At 33.6% G+C, this 16,565-nt stretch overlaps 2 protein-coding genes across 12 annotated transcripts; both read right to left on the bottom strand.

Moving 5' to 3' along the window:
* Positions 1–933: 933 nt before the first annotated feature.
* Positions 934–8,354, bottom strand: LOC101264674 (probable inactive histone-lysine N-methyltransferase SUVR2). 6 transcript variants are annotated; one of them, XM_026032777.2, is made up of 10 exons: positions 8,055–8,232; positions 6,124–6,369; positions 5,332–5,905; positions 3,771–4,482; positions 3,368–3,680; positions 2,579–2,841; positions 2,020–2,086; positions 1,864–1,914; positions 1,614–1,709; positions 934–1,249 (listed from the first exon to the last, which is right to left on the bottom strand). In XM_026032777.2, exons 2-9 carry the CDS (start codon positions 6,310–6,312, stop codon positions 1,617–1,619), a joined length of 2,262 nt encoding a protein of 753 aa, XP_025888562.1. In that variant the 5' UTR covers positions 6,313–6,369; positions 8,055–8,232; the 3' UTR covers positions 934–1,249; positions 1,614–1,616. The 6 variants fall into 6 exon arrangements, with proteins under 6 accessions (XP_025888562.1, XP_010326789.1, XP_010326790.1 ...); XM_010328487.4 differs by lacking the exon at positions 8,055–8,232 and adding an exon at positions 8,264–8,354 and having other exon boundaries at positions 3,368–4,482; XM_010328488.4 differs by having other exon boundaries at positions 3,368–4,482; positions 5,332–5,896; positions 8,055–8,233.
* Positions 8,355–10,879: 2,525 nt separating this feature from the next.
* On the bottom strand, positions 10,880–15,114 carry LOC101263157 (uncharacterized). Of its 6 annotated transcripts, none has more exons than XM_010328489.4 (4): positions 14,014–15,114; positions 13,777–13,844; positions 11,445–13,212; positions 10,880–11,334 (listed from the first exon to the last, which is right to left on the bottom strand). In XM_010328489.4, the coding sequence occupies exons 3-4, from the start codon at positions 13,101–13,103 to the stop codon at positions 11,170–11,172; spliced, it is 1,824 nt and encodes a 607-aa protein (XP_010326791.1). In that variant the 5' UTR covers positions 13,104–13,212; positions 13,777–13,844; positions 14,014–15,114; the 3' UTR covers positions 10,880–11,169. The 6 variants fall into 6 exon arrangements, with proteins under 6 accessions (XP_010326791.1, XP_004247767.1, XP_069145347.1 ...); XM_004247719.5 differs by having other exon boundaries at positions 14,030–15,044; XM_069289246.1 differs by having other exon boundaries at positions 11,445–13,429; positions 14,030–14,390.
* Between the last annotated feature and the right edge of the window lie 1,451 nt (positions 15,115–16,565).

Consider the following 16,565-nt stretch of genomic DNA (forward strand, 5'->3'; position numbering starts at 1 on the left):
GAGTTTGAAGATGTTGAGAAGTCGAAGCTTGTGAGTGTGTATGTGTTGAATGAGGATAAGGTGATGGAGAAAGCAAAGGTGTTGGTTCAAAGTTTTGAGAGAATTTGATGTTAGTGTCTAATCTTTAACCATGTTTCGATAGAAAAGAGATCATCAGAGTATAACAGAAAATCGATTTTTCTTGCTCGACCTTCGAATATTTTGTTGTTTGTTGACTTTTTTTTTTAATTATTGTTGCATGGTAATTAGTAAGTACTAGACTATTTCTTTGACTATAGTTTAAAGTATTTGGACTTATTGTAAAGTTATTATTTATCTCACTTCATTTTATAATGTGTTTTTCTAATTATAGTTGTTTATGGACTATATTTTGGTGTTACATAGTATGACATTTCTATGGAAGTTTTTTTTAACATGTTAAATTAATAAGAAAATAGATGTATTTATAAAGCTATACCGCGATTACGCAAGGTCGGTGGAAGGAGTCATACTCGTCTAAAGCACACATTCCACATCTCAAAATAGTGACATATAGGTGATACGGAGACAACTTTATACCGTGACACAAACATGGTAGATAATTTTGTCATGACACAAGCATCAAAGAATAATTTCATGGCTCGAACATGTCACAAAGAGACAAGGCTATCCCCTTCAATGCAAACTAGACAATGATTCATGGAAAAGATTTGTGACTTTGTGGTCCCAAAGTCACTAGCTAAATGCAAGGTTTTAGCACAAGAACAATATATTGATGCTCTGAGAGTATTGCATTTTAGCAAAGAAATGTTGTTCAAGACTTTTACCAACCATCAACTCCATGCTTAGAGTTAGAGGTTCGTGCCACACTCACGAGGGACTGAGAAGTTAACGAAGTAGAGAGTTAAATGAGATGTAAGAGTCAAAGGCGAGCCAGAAAGGCTTCTCAGCGTATACTGGGCAAGTATGTATCCAAGAAGTCATATACTCAAAATAAAACATGTTTTTTCCAACATAGTCATGTGCAATCTCATCAACTGGTAGAACATAACATCAGCAGTACTTTTCAGAAAAACTAAAGTGTGCTTCTTGATCGAAGCGATCAACATCATGAGTAAGAAGGAATCTTCATCTGTGTTAACACCAGCTGTTCTTTTCCAGAAATAACAAGACTGTTTCTTGTATTACCTATATCATATCTATATGAGCTATCGATGAGATCAGCATCATCAGTGAGGAGTAATCTTCATCAATGTATACTTCCTAGCTCCTGCAGGTAACGGAATCTGATTAAATATAAAGAAATCGAATGAAGTAGTTCAAAATCAGCAAGTATTTTGAAGTGAAACACGCGTGGGGATGGCTTTAAGTTACTCTATTCTACAACAAATGGTGCACTATGTAAGCATTTCAATGTACTAAAGGCTGGTAGGTAGAACTGTAAAGGAAGGAATATAATTTAATCAATTGGCAGATTGATTCTGGTCTCGAGAAGATAGAAAGGGCAGGAAGAGATTTGTGTATTACATATCATAAAGCTCTAGAGAAGTACTCAGGTCAATATGCGCATGAAATAGTTGACAGATTTCACTGCAGGGCGAGTATAAGAAAGAGAGGTAAAAAGTTGAACTGACTCTTTAAAGGCCGGTGTCTCGACAAGATTTACTTCCACAGCAGCACTTGAAAGCTTTCACTGGATGAGTATGATCGGTGAAGTCAATACCATAATCCTGCAATGTAGCAAATTTGTAATGATACTTAGTATATCTAAGTCAACAACTAGTCTAAACCAAATTATACTGATCTTTGACTTAACTCATGTTTCCTATATCAAAATGACAAAGTTCTAATAGTTATAGAGTTCAACATAGATAGGGGCTTTACCCAAGTTAACTCTTCTAAAGCATTAACTTTCCTCGTAGTGAAAAAAGCAATCTGCAGTGACATTAAAAAAAAATGCTTGCTGTAGTTATTGCACGGGTTTCTAAGTAACAGAGAGATACTTCAAAAAGCGTTAAGAGAAAGATAGATAACAAGTACATGGTAGTAGTGATGATCTGGAGTCTCTACTTCAACTGGGATCTCAATCAAGTTACCTTCATAACATCTGGTCAAGATAAAATTACAATGTGGTAAGTTTCAGTCCACATTGCGAAGTAAAAAAGAATCAATGCACTTTTCTTGAATGTAAATGTGATTCTTAGAAACAATAAAAGCAAAGAATGAGCTGTTGATCATGCAAAGAAGAAAAAAGGGACTTCTAATGGTGCTCAATTGGGGGTTTATTCCATGCCAAATGTACATCAAAAAGAAAGCCATAACAAAAGGAATCAATATGATTATTATATCTCTACATGCAATATATAGGGTTGCATCTAATTTTTACCTATCAGTTTTCTTTCCAAACTTGACGAACCAAGTAATAGAAACAAAGAGAAACATGTTGTTTGTTAGTAAGTAACAGCAGGTGGACATGAATATTATCTACTTTGTAAAAGAACTGTACAAAATACATATCACCGGTTTAATGTAACAGGGGAGAAGAAGAAAAAGAAGAAAGACAATTACAAAGAGAAAAGGATGAACATTAGAGCCTAACCTATGATTAATGAACCTTGCAATATTGCCATAGTATGTTGCATCCAAACAAAGTGCCTCCTCATCCTTCAGGACACCTTCCGAACCCCAGTCTGCATCTAGCAAAACCGGATATGTGTGTCTCTCACTAGCAGTTTGCGTGTTTCGCTCATACAACTCTGTGTTGGTCACTATTTCTCCTACATATTCACAAACAAAAGCACCTCTAGGCAAATCCTCCAGTGCCCTGAGACCCCAACCTTTCCCATCAGCTGTCATAAACACCTGACATGCAGGATAAGAATGTGTCAAACACTTCTTACTACTCTAGGTTTCTTCAGAAATATAGATCATGCACAAAACCTTTCTTTCCTTTTCGGATAAATCAGATCATTTATATTCACACCAAGATGGAAAAAACAATATATATTATAGTTCAACCACAAAAGATTACTCCCTCTGTCCCAATTTGTGGCACACTTTCCCTTTTAGTATGTCCCAAAAAAAAATGCCACATCCATATAATTAGAAATAACTTGACTTTAAAATTCCCCTTTTATGTCATACAAGGGCCTAAGGTGTGTTTTAGACCACATTTCAAAAGTCTCCCGTTATTTCTTAAATTTTATGTCAAGTCAAAGGTGCCAAATAAATTGGGACAGAGGGAGCATCATGTTTTCTCAGACCAATAATTTAAATGACTACTCCTAACATCATTCTCACTAGTACTGAAACAATCTCCTATTTTTTATGTTCATAAAGAGGCAAAGTTATGGTACATGAAACTCTTGGTTTGCAATATTTTTCTTACCTGCAATGGCACTGCTATGCCTCGCTGAATAACACGATTTCCACATCCCCTGCTGCAGCCACATTTATGCCAGCACTCTTTGATAAATTTCCTCACCAGATGACCCTTGCACAGGCCAGACACGCTATTATTCTTAGACCTTTCAAGGGGACAGTCCTGACAATATACTAAACCATGCTTTTGGGGTTCACAACTCATTGAGATGCAACTCTCAAGAAACTTCTCCTTGAGCAAACCACCTGATGTGTAGGCAAATTCACCCCCTGTTTCACCAGCACAAGCACAGGGTATATCTTGGGACAAACAATCCCCGCTGCAGTTTGAACAACAGCTGTCATCTGATATACGAGCAAGAAGAAACTTCACATATGCGTTTTGGAAAATAACATTTTTAGGTATGTACTTGAAGACAGGCAGGACATGGCTGAATGCATTAATCAACGAAATTTTATGCTCCTCTTGACCATTGGAGATGTCTTCAATATAATAAACAGAATTACGAAGACCAGGAGATGAGTGTTCACTTTGAACAAGCACTGAATTGTTCATAGTTGAAGAGGCAAGGAGTTTAAGAAGCTTGTTAGTGTTGTCCTTCTCAGCACCATTAATCCTTGTACCATTAAAATCCACCATGTAGCACATTATATCCCTATTTCCTGAAGCTGTAAATGTTGGAATTTGAGGTAAGATTTTGATCAAATTCGACAATTTGAATGAGCCATTGCTAGTGTCTGGAGCAAAGTGCAATTCATGATTAGTAGCATCATATCTGACACCTACTGGGTGAAGTTTCTGGGACCATATCCCAGCTGATGGCTCATTTGCTGTCCTGGTCCTGGTGCCAGCTGTCAGATAGCATTTACACAGATTTTCCATCAGACTTAGCAGAAAACCAGGTTGAGAAAATCTGTAGGACTTCATATACTTTTCCTCCATCCGCTTAAAGACTGCATCTAAACTTGGTGGGCAAAAATCTGATGAAGAATATATCTTATAGACAAAAGAGAGTTTCACTTCCCCGTTCGGGGTGGAAGCAATATTTAGTCGTGATGAATTTGTTGCATCTTCTTTATTTCCTTCTGTACCCAGATGTTCAGAGTTGAGACGCTCCAAGTCTTGTTTTTCAATTCAAAAAAAATATGACAGAATTAAACTTCTAGACTATAGATAACATTCGCATTTTGTAAGACTTGGAATTTGACTACAAAACCAAGAGGAAAAGAAAACAAAAAAAAATCCCAACTTCAGACATACAATTTACCAAAAAAAAAGAGAAAACTTATGACCCCTTCTGATTCAATAAATCTTATGTTCTTCATTCACATAGCTTTTTCCTTTTCATCAACCAAAAATATCATCGGGCTTACTATGAGCAGAAACTAATATGTAATTACTATAAACCATAAGAATCTTGCTGCTAGCTTATATGAAAGATAAAGCTCAATCGAGAGTGGAAGGGGTAGCTTTTTTTGTAAAAATTGTGTATACAAATATAATTTCACATCTTTGATTTGTATCAAGATCATTAGAGCTGGAACAAATTCATAGAACTTGCACTCAGAAAATTGTAATCATTGAAACTTCATAGAGAAGAAGAATATATCACTGGAGAAAGGATTGATATATAGCAGTATGACTTTGCTGTCTTTCTTTGGCTTTCATCAGTTAACACATTAACTTAAAAATATATAGTTATTGTTGTTAGCAAGTCAACTCCTCCGATATCTCTCCCTTTTAGTCAATAATTTCAATATTCACATCCTCAGTTAGTGAATAATCACCCAAACTAGCATAAATGACAGTCAAAAGAGACTATAAAGAAAAATACATCTAGAGGATATCATCAGAATGGGTATCAAAACTCACAAAAAAGAACAACCCGTTGACAATTTCAAAGTAGTAAACCATGTCTGGGGAGAGAGCAGAATAATCTTATAACAGTTCTCTATACATGGAGGGAATACCTGAAGGAACAACAGCAAGAGGAACATCAAAACCTGGCAGGGTATCAGAAAGTGGCATTGCATCACTGAAGCTATACTCAACCAGAGCACCTTCTTTGGATACATCAGTAGAACCCATAACATTTGGCTCTTCCAGGCTACTACTATAAGCTAGTCTTCTTTTGGGTTTCACAGCAGAATATAAACGAGATGTGTCTCCCCTTTTCTTTAGTTTCAAATGAGATGACAGAATACGAGTTTCTTGCTTGTCATCATCAGACAGTACTACAATGTCATTATCCTCCTCTGAAACAGGAGAAGCCTCTGAAGAAATCTGTTTCTTACCTTTGCGCTGATGATGGTTCAAGAGAAAGCGAGGCTTCATTTCAACATCCTGAGTTTCACAAGACTCGGTGGTGATATCAGCCATCTTCTGCTTGCCGTAAGGCTGCAACTCTGAAGTACATGTGTCAACACTAGGGCCGGCATCGTGTTTAGCAGCTGAAGAATGATTTCCCTGGGAGTAGAGCCTAGATCTTTTCAATGGTGGTTCATTTTCTTCCGGTTCATCTTCCATCGAGGATTTCTGCTTTTCCTGATCATCGGAGGAAATAAATGACATGCTTTCACATCGAAAATTTTTGAAAGGAAAGAATTAAAGATGAAGGAGCATCCTACTTTTCTATTTGTGCATGATATCAAGATAGATATATATATTACCACACATAATCTTCATAAAGGATTCACATGTCGCAAAGGGTATCATGTGGTTATGGACAAAAATAAGCACTGAATCATAAGTAACAACAATACCTTAGACTCTTCGCTGTCTATAATAGACTCCAAAAGAACAGAATAATTCTCATCTTCAATAAGCTTCCAGTTTTTGTTGTACAAATTCAGAAGGTTCCTCAACACTGGCTTCACAACTGTTTCACTATAGCCAAAAACCTTCATTGCCTCAAAGGCCTTTGTAACTCTAGACTTCGAGTTTGGCGCCATTTATTATACTAATGTAGAACTTTAAGGAGCTCAATGAGGTTAAGGTATATCTTCTTCCTTTCAATGCCCAAAAAAAACAGAAAAAACATTACATCTGCATTTAAACCACAAAAAAAAAAGCAGAAACAATGTCTGAATTTTACCAACATGATGACTGGAATAATTTATGCATAGCATAATAACTTATTAGATGACATTCCATGTTGAACGGTATTCGATACAGATCTATGAGAACTCCTGGCATTTTTTCAGAAGCTAATAGGAAGTACTATAGAATGTTGGTTTTATCAAATAACTACATGAATTTTTAAATAGAAAACAGATGATATTGTTAAGTATCTAACCGATATGTCATCATCATCAACAACAACAACAAACTCAGTGTAATAACCTCACAAGTGGGGTTTGGCGAGGGTAGTGTGTACGCAGCCTTGCCCCTACCTTGTGAAGACAGAGAGGTTGTTTCTGATAGACCTTCAGCTCAAGTAAAGTATAATAACAACAAGTATTGATAAACCGATACTTCATCATGTTCAGAAATTCCTAAAGAGATCAGTCTGAGACAGTATAAAAGAGTTGACTGCATAATAATCAGTTCATCAGTCATCATATATACGTCGTAACGCAATTTTCTCCCACTGTTCACTAAGTCATGTTTCATCACTGACATCTTCGCTATTACTATTTCTTTTAAACATCTTCTCTACAATCCTTTTAAACACGAGTAAGAGAAAAGTCATCTCATGACTGGAACTGGCGCAAGGCAAGGCATTCCACATTAATTATGTCCTTCAACCATCCAACACACCTAATCTTCGCCCCCTAACCCTTATTCTAGATTATAACAAATGTTTTTAAGAAAATATTTTTTCTGCTTACGTAACGGATACAAGAAAATAAGTATAGAACCTACTTATTTATATATTTTGTTGAACGTGATGTTCAAACCAGCTTTAACACACCTCAACTAATTCCATGGAATACTTGCCTCCCACCGGCAACAAGTACCACGAATCTCTATCCACCAAGTCTAGGACAGATAAGAACGGATCACCGACTATTTTTGTCTCCACTGAAATTTGAACCTGAAACCTCATGGCTCTCAACCACTTCATTGACCACACAATACACACCCTTGGGTGCAAGATCCCGACTTATTTTCCTAAAAAAACATTTTCCTTCATATCAAACACACCCTAATCCTCAGTATACATCAGAAACAAAACTAACGAGATATCACAGCATCAAAGAATCAAAACCCTTATTTAACAGATGAAACATAAAAATAGAAAATAATAATTGAAACAGAACCATGAACACCTTAACATGGGGAAATCAGAATCAAATTTTATACAAAAGCAAAAATACATAACAACGAAAAAACAAAATGTAGAATAGCACAGATTCCAAACTCCTCTGTTCTTCCATATCCAAACTCCTCATCCCTTAACCAGAGACCTCGAGTTCGAAACCTAGGTATGAAATAATTCTGTCTTGGTAGGAAGTGAGAAACCAAACAAAAACACACACAACAACAATAACAAAAAAATACATTTCAAAAGTTAAAATTTTTATATCATTTTCTTCATTTTTTCTTCTGCATGAAACCATTTTCACTCTCTAACATCAATGGGTTATATACGCCAACACAGAATCACTCAATGCAAGACTGACCCCAGTAGTTTTTCATCGAAATTCTTCCACAAATCTCAAAAAATCAAATAAAGTTTTCACCTTTTTACCTTAAAAAAAGCTTGAGGATCAAGAAACACTCATGTGGACCATACTCCAACGAATCGCGTTCATCTGAACTCAATAATTTTAACTTTTAAGCAATAAATATGAACCTATAACTTTATAGATATAACGATGGATTCAAGCCCTTTATAATTCAAATTCTGAATTCGCCTCTTCCGATACCTAAAAAAAGAAAAAGGATAAATCACTATACCTTTTTATGGAAAAGTTGAAGAAATAGCTTTTACTTTAGCATTTGGACTCCATCAAAAAATTCTTTTTTCAACAATGGTGAGAGATAAAAGCTCCAATAAGAATTTTCTATGTATATATATAAAACCAAATAAGTTAATTCTAAGTATAGTTAGTAAATATGATTAACTAATAAATGTATTTAATAAAAGAAATTTTTGGGAAATCTTATTCGTTGACTGAAAAATGTTAAAATTACCTCTGAATTATGTAAAAAAAATTATTTATATCTTCCGTTACATTTTGAAATCGAAATTGCCTCAATCGTTAGGTGGAGAGATTCGTCTCACTTGTCAGATTATTAAAAATTTTAACTTTTGAAGATATTTGTGATCTTTTGGAATAACTTTGAAGGCATTTTTTTATCTCAAAATGTAATGAAGGACGTAAATAGTATATATATTTTGCATAATTCCAAAGTAAATTTGACTTTTTTTCGTGAAATAAATTGTATGACATTCTATTTTATTTTCACAAATTAATGAAATCTAAATTTTGTACTTTTGGACTATAAACTTTGAATATATTTTTGTGAAATAAAAAGAAATTTCATATGACATAAATTATTAGATAAATCACGAATAAAATTTGTAAAAATATCTACAAAAGAAAATAGATATACTTTTTAGTTTTTACTGTCAATTGTATTTCTTTTTTTTCCTTTTTATTCTACAAATGAAAAAAAAAAGTTTGTTTTTATTTTGGAGAAAATGACATGAAACAATTTTACTGATGTTGATTATAGGTTGAAATAATAGTTTTCCTAAATTATTATTATTTTCAAAAAATACTTTTTTTAGACATGCAAGTAAAATTAGATATTATTTGTTTTATATATATTATATCGAAAAACTTGATTTACATATATTTGAGATGCACTGACTTTCTCCTCTCACGTCCCTTATTTCACAATGATTTTAAGTATTTATATAATTATCAATTTTATATATCAATGTATCTATAATCAATTTTATCTAATACTTTGTCCATATTACCTTATCCTATTTCAATATATTGATATGGCCAATACATTTAACTTATTAAAAAAGGGAAAAAAGAAATTGACATTTCATTAATTTTGTAACGATCATTATATTTCTAGCATAGTTATTATGTAGGCTGTTGAAAAATTGTTTGAGATATATTTGGAATTCTACGATAACATTTAAAACAGATGAATACTTATCACTTTATCACAATTTTTATTGATCGCCACTAAACTTTGATCAATATAGACCATCGATTGTTTCATCAAGACCGTTGATTTTGTAGACTAATCTTGACCACTCATCTTCACTGATCCAACGGTTCATATCACAAAATAAGATTCCCCAAATCTCTTATTTCCTGTTTGGGAAAACAATCTAAATCAAACAGAGGTTTACAGAACACTGCCTTTACCATTTCCTCTCAATTTGTCTCTTTTTACTCAAAACAAACACTGTCTTATCAGCTTTTCTCAAAGGTAATACTGCAAAATATTTACTCATAATAGGGGGAGAATTTGAAATTATGTTCTATTTGTAAAAATTAAATGTGTACTCGTATTATTTGACTATACAACTACACGTTTAATTTATTAATCACTAAGTCATATCCTTGAACACGTATAGTTGTGCTATTTGATAACAATCATGCTTGTGTTAACCTTTTTTTGGTCACTTTCATCGAAAAATGTGACCTTATTATAGGTATATTTTTCAAATTTTTTTTGTATATGTATACATAGTTCAAGCCAAAAGCAGTAAATTCAAAATAGAACATGTCCAAATGCCTATACTACAGTTCCATAACAAGGTCATTCATCAACAAGCTTGCTACTTCCATATGTAACACTTGACGCTACAACAAAACGAAAGATATAATACATAAACATAACCTAACTTGACTTCAATGGACAATTATGTCCTCCAACTTTGAGTGTGCGTAAGTAAGAACTGAAGCGTATATAAACTTAAACGAGTAGACACGCGTGTCCTACGCGACATAATACACATGAGATGCCATGTAGGACACATAATTGTCATGTAGAGTGTCATGTAGGACGAATGTGTCTATTTGTTCAATTTTATACAAGTTTACGTATCTACTTGTGCACACCCAAAATTAAGGGTCATGGTTGTCAACTGACGCCAAGTTAAGGGTCGTGTTTATGTATTATGCCTTAACGAAAGGATGAAAACAATTGCAACATAAACATAAGGAACCAAAGAGTTTAACCAACCGTCTTCTGACCCCACCCCACACTTCTGGGATTACATTGAACCCACACTTCTGGGATTACATTGAGTACGTTGTTATCGTTGATTAGCACAAAGAAGTTTACAGGATTGAGTTTTACCATTGACACAAAGTATGTCATCTTAGATGAGTTCCAAGAACTTGTGTAAAGAAAGCATGAAAATGCAGTGATTCATCAATATTGTCTACACTGTGAACATAACATCACACATGCTAAAATCAATGAGAAAGAGAGAGAGAGGCCTCTTACAATCAACGATAGACGATATTGAAACATAACTGAAGTTTCCGTTGATGCCTGAAAGTTGCACTAGAGATCAAAGGATCAACAAACCACTCAAGAATCAATATGTTTCGACTTTCATTAACTTAATCAACGGTACAAATGGATGTCCCCCCATCCAATAGACGATTTGTACACTGACCGCTGCTTCTAAAGTGTATCATTCATTACACTAACAAAATGATAATGTGAGCTAACAAACGAATCTCCTATCTAATACTCTACCAGCTAAGAGAGACAATCATATGTTATATCTTTGAACCATTTCTAATGGTCGATTTGTCTGACTTCTTTTAAAGAAAGAGAGCTATAACAACAGATACCATACTTGGTGTCATCTTACTTCACTTCCTGTACAGTTTCGGTCGTAGGAAAGGACTATGTCTATGAATGAAAGCAGCAGCTATGGCGAAAGACTGCAAAGCTGATAGAGTCGAATGAAAATGGATGTAATACAAACCATCATGAATATTCGACATTTTCATGACTGGTGCACTTTGTTTCAAACCCTGCAAAATCGTGGAAAAGAAAATCGGTTAGTGACATTTCAACATTCCACATATTTAAATGCATAGTTGCTTGAAGAACATAGAGAACAAAAACTTATAATGAGATAGACCTGTATATAGAGATCAAAAGTTTGACAGTCCCCGGATGTAGTTTGTGATGAAGCTTCATTCCCAGTTTTAAGAACTGTGAGGGGGCACCCGAGATCCCAGCCTCCACAATCACAGTGCCCACCAGAGCTCCACCGCTCCAACAGGCTTGACGGCCCAGCATGTCTGCTTCTAGGTCCACCATGAAAACCACTTGGAATTATAACATCTGTGCTTGTTGAGCAATCACTGGTGCCACGTGAACGACATTCCACCGATATCTCAGGAGGTGCATTTTTACTTCCAGTCGGAGATTTCTTGAGAAACTTCATACCCCAGCCACCCTTCTCTGCCTCCTTGGAGCTGTCATTAAGAGGATCTCTGGTAACAACGGCAGCCAGCTCAAAATTTGGCGGAATCTGCTGATCTAAAAGAGCATTGCCGCATGAATAATAATCATCATACATATCTATGGATGGCGTCCACGAAGCATCTTCAAGAATGGCGCTTGTTCCCCCGAACTTGGATAAGCTTCTCTGCTTATAAGACTGACTAGTTCTGAACACATCTGTTACTTTCTTTGCCAACTTTTTGTTCTTCCTGAGGATATGACTTGTTTGTATCTCATCCATATATTGATCCATGGAACCAAACACAACAAATCGCGTCTCCATAATCTCCAACTTGGTTGGGCTGAGTGTCACTGAAGTTGACACAGTCATTTTACCTACAAGTTGTGATTCCCTTGCAGAGAAGGCGCATTCCTTTTTGCTTTCTTGTCTTGAATGAAATGTGTAAACATAATCGAGAAACTTATCATCAGGTGAGTCAATCTCCAGCAGATCAGCTACATAAACTTCCTTTTTACCATCTATGGAAAAGACATAATGTGGTAAACCATTTTTCCATCTCCTCTGGAACATTCCTTGAGAAATAGGGGCAGCTGCTGAAAGACATGATTGATCTGAGCATGTCGAAGCTGTACTAGATACAGAAAGAACCCTTCTGTGTACATGCTCAGATCCATGATCTGTCATCTCCTTCTGTAGCTTCTGTGCTGAACTGACACTAAAACCACCGGGAGAGCTCATGAAATCAGAAAAACTTCCTTCTTCACTGTCATTTATATTTTCCTTTCCAGAATCAACAGTACAGTTAACAGATCCAAATTGATTAAGTAAGGGACTCTTTAAAATGTTCAGCATACTCTTACTACCAGTTATAGCACCAAGAATCCACTCCGCGGAGGAGTCAGGGACATAACTTGACTCAATCCCCACAGTTTGAGGACATTCGGTCGCCAGATTACCATTAGTGTGGAGATTTTCATTTCTAACCTCTCTTGAACCTGAACTCTTTGATATAATTTGCATCTTTGAAGAGAAGTTACATGTGGAGTGTATGTGTACCAATTCAAGGCAGCGAAGGAAGTATCTTTCGTCAAAACTTATTATATGCTTCGGAAGCTTATTTTGTAAGCCAAGAGAATTATGAAAGAGCAATTTCTGAGCGCAATTTCCAGTAAAATGCGGGTTTTCTAATCTACGTAGGTGCTGTGGTTCTAACTCTTCTATTAATCTTGTCGACAAACAACTATTCTCCTCTGCTTGTTCTTCCTTGTTCACAAGCTGCAATAAACCTTCTTTATTAGGTTCATCCTTGTCCATGTTTCTGTTTTCCATATTCCACCTCCAAGGTGATTAAACATTAGAAAACAGATAAAATGAACTTTCTTCCTTCACCTTCCACAGTATAAACACGGTTATACAAAGAGACCGAAATCCACCAGCACTACAAGAATTTTTATGCATAAATCAGAAGACAGAATCTTTACAAGTTAAATTACTCAAAAGATTAAAACTTGATCAAATAATGAGCTACAAGAGGGTATACAAAACAAGTGTTTTGTAGGTGAACAAGATTACAAAATGGGGAATCGAACTCAGGTAGCCAATCAACTTAGCTACTAAGATTCCCCGTCTACAAAACAAGTCTCAGACTGTAACAGCTGAAAAACAGAAGAAAAAAAAATCAAATCTTTGGCAACAAATCTCCTTACAAAAACAGAAATCTACTTGTGGTGAACTTCCCAATAGCTGGGAGAGATACAAACAGTGAAAAGAAAGAACAAAGAAGAATGAACAGTGTTATATATATATATCTCATTAAGCTTAAGCAGATCCTAGTTACATTTCAAGAATCAACAAAAACAGTATAAACAATTGCAAGTTTGCAACAACTCCTAGACAAATTGCACAAAAAATACAAACATAACATGTTCAATAAATAGTAAGCAAAGTACTAAACATCAAACATCAGAAGTAAAATCAAAAGTTCAATAACTTCCTCACTCACCTCCAAAAAAATATGAAACCCCACTTCAAATTCACCTTGCAGATCAAGCTTTAAGCTCTTTCAATCCCCTTCAGAAACAACAAACACCACATAAAGATAAACTTAATGTTAGCCAATTTCAAGACAACCCCACTAAACAAAGATAAGATATACAATTAGTCCTTCAAAAAGTCTATTTTAAAACAAAGTAGAGAAAGAAAAGCAAGAAACTTTGGCTATTAAAGAAATAAAAATTACTTCTACAAAAGTATACCACATGGAAGAAACCTCATCCACCACTTTCACCTCCAACAACAAAATAACTGTTTTTAGACGAATCTTGATTCTAGAAGAAGAATACCAAACCAAACATATAAATAATAGATAAAGGTGAAATCTTTAGCTAAATTCAACTAAATGGGGTTCAAAGATGAGATGGGGTGCATTAAGCCATGTTTGGTTTCTTGGAAAAATTAGGCAAAACTATAGAATAGGCAATGGTGGGGTCCAAGATTTGCTGAAATCTTGCATTTTCAAGGTCCAATCTATGGAGTAAACCAAACCCCCCTTAACCCCACCACCCCACATCTATAAACGAGTGAAAACATGATAGAGACATACAGAAATATGTATGTATAGGTAAAAGAGTAAAGAGAGAAAAAGGCAAACAAAAATGCCTTAGCTGGTTAGCACAATAAGATCAGTCATGGACTATTTGGCAACTTGACACTATGTCATGTAATTTTTCCATTTTTTTTATATATAAAGATTTTATTATTTTTCTAAATTAAGCTCGGGTTTGAAAATAGATTTTGAAGTTGAAGTATGACATTTCGTGTTTTTGAAATTGTAATTAGATACATACGTATATTTTTGGAAAAGAAAATTGAAGTTTCGCGAGTGAAAGACCTAAAACTAGTTAAAAGTTGAAGTCGGTTTTTGAGAATTTGAAAATCAACATTCTAAAATCTGATTAAATTTCATGGTCAAATAGATATTTGAAGATCAAATTTATAATCAAACATATATTTCAAAATAGTTTTTTTGAAAATCTATAATGAACGCTAGTTAAATAATTAGTTGTAATTTAGTCATAAACTTTAAATACTTTTCACTTTATTTGGAATTTATAGAATTGAAAATAAGTTAAATTTGAAATAAGACAAAATATTTCACACATTTAAAATACAACTTTAAATTGATTAAAAAACTTATCATCAAACACCAAATTTTAATATTATTTAAAAAATATATATTTTATGACCAAACGAGTACTTGTTGTTTTGATTAAGGAAAAAAATTTATTTATTGCTATAAATAAGAAATTCAGAAGAAGAAAAAAAAGTCATTAAGCAATAACTAAGAAATTTCTCATAATTTTTTTTTATTATCATTGATTTAAAGTCACAAATGGTCACTATTGCATGCGGCTAATTAATGTTGTTACATTTTGTTGAAAATAAATAACTAAAATATTACTTGTATCAATTATTTAAATTGGGGCAATTCATTCAATTTATGACATTATTTTAGAACATCATATAAGTATATGATTTTCAATGTCACATCTTTAATATAAAAAAAAAATATTTACACGTAAAATCAATAACATACGCAAAAAACTTTCTATATTAATATAATTTTTTTAAAAAAAACAATTTACTATAAAATGTTATATTTTACATTTATACCTAGTATTTTCATATAAATGGTATCCTACTCTTCTATGATGTCGCTTGGAGCAAGGTATATACGTGTTTACGTAAGAGACCGCGTCATAAAATTTAAATATATAAATAAATATATTTATTTTTATAATTATTATTCTTTTATGTTTTCTATTCGATGTTTATCCGCATTAGATTTTCAATTAAATTTGAAAATCGCGCATTGCAGAACTCATTCGAAGAGGTGCTTTGAACAAGATTTTTTTCGTATTCAGGTCTCAAATTCAAGACTTCTAATTAAAGTGAAGCAATTTTATAAATGCATCATGATCTGTGATATTTTATAACTATTCAAATTATATAATATGGTTCACAAAATTAGTAATTCTACTAGTATGCCACCATTGACCATCCAAATGCAAGAAAACAAAAAGACACTGCAAAGATATAAATAAACATAGGTACCTAACAACCTTGAATCTTGATACCTTTTATCCATCACTTTTCTTCAAACATGTGACTTCTCTAATATAATATCGGAGCGGAGTGTGGAGTCAGTTTATGATTAGGGGTTCATTCGTTTTTCTAATGATACAAAAATTATAAAATTTAATTTAATTTTATGTATATATATTGAACTTTCTTTAGTTCGTTTTTTGTGTTTACTATTTTAGATTTTAAATCTTCTTAATTAAAATTTTGACTCTACGATTATATTTATATTATTATTTTCTGACTTAGATCATGTACAGGGTAGGACATATTTTTTATTTTTTTGTTTTTTTGGGGGGGTGTTATGTTTCCAACATGTTTTCGAAATTAATGTTATAGACATAAGAAATGTTCTTTTGTGAAATTAATGTTTGGTGGTAGATTTGTCTGTGAAATAAATTAAATATTATCATGTTTCAAATTATTGAATATTGTCATGTTACTAACTTTTTCTTTAATTGTTATTGTTGTTATCTTGACTAATTTTTTATTTTATTTTATCTGCGGCGCAAAAATCTCAATAGATTGGAAACTTGTGATGTATTTGGAATAAAATAAAACAAAACAAAACAATAAAATAAATAATAAAAGAAAAAAAAAGAACAAAATTTTGCTTTTTAAAAAAATAAAATAAAAGTGATTAGAGAGAAT

This window comes from Solanum lycopersicum, chromosome 9, assembly GCF_036512215.1.
Source record: "Solanum lycopersicum chromosome 9, SLM_r2.1".
Lineage (NCBI taxonomy): Eukaryota > Viridiplantae > Streptophyta > Magnoliopsida > Solanales > Solanaceae > Solanum > Solanum lycopersicum.

Excerpts from the sequence above, each read along its gene's own strand:
- LOC101264674 (XM_010328487.4), bottom strand. The coding sequence starts at position 6,312 with ATGGCGCCAAACTCGAAGTCTAGAGTTACAAAGGCCTTTGAGGCAATG. Across the intron at positions 4,483-5,331 it reads TCTTGCTGTTGTTCCTTCAG|ACTTGGAGCGTCTCAACTCT; the intron begins GTATTCCCTCCA and ends TTGAAAAACAAG. Across the intron at positions 2,842-3,367 it reads GCATAGCAGTGCCATTGCAG|GTGTTTATGACAGCTGATGG; the intron begins GTAAGAAAAATA and ends CCTGCATGTCAG.
- LOC101263157 (XM_010328489.4), bottom strand. The coding sequence starts at position 13,103 with ATGGAAAACAGAAACATGGACAAGGATGAACCTAATAAAGAAGGTTTA. Across the intron at positions 11,335-11,444 it reads CTTTTGATCTCTATATACAG|GGTTTGAAACAAAGTGCACC; the intron begins GTCTATCTCATT and ends ACGATTTTGCAG.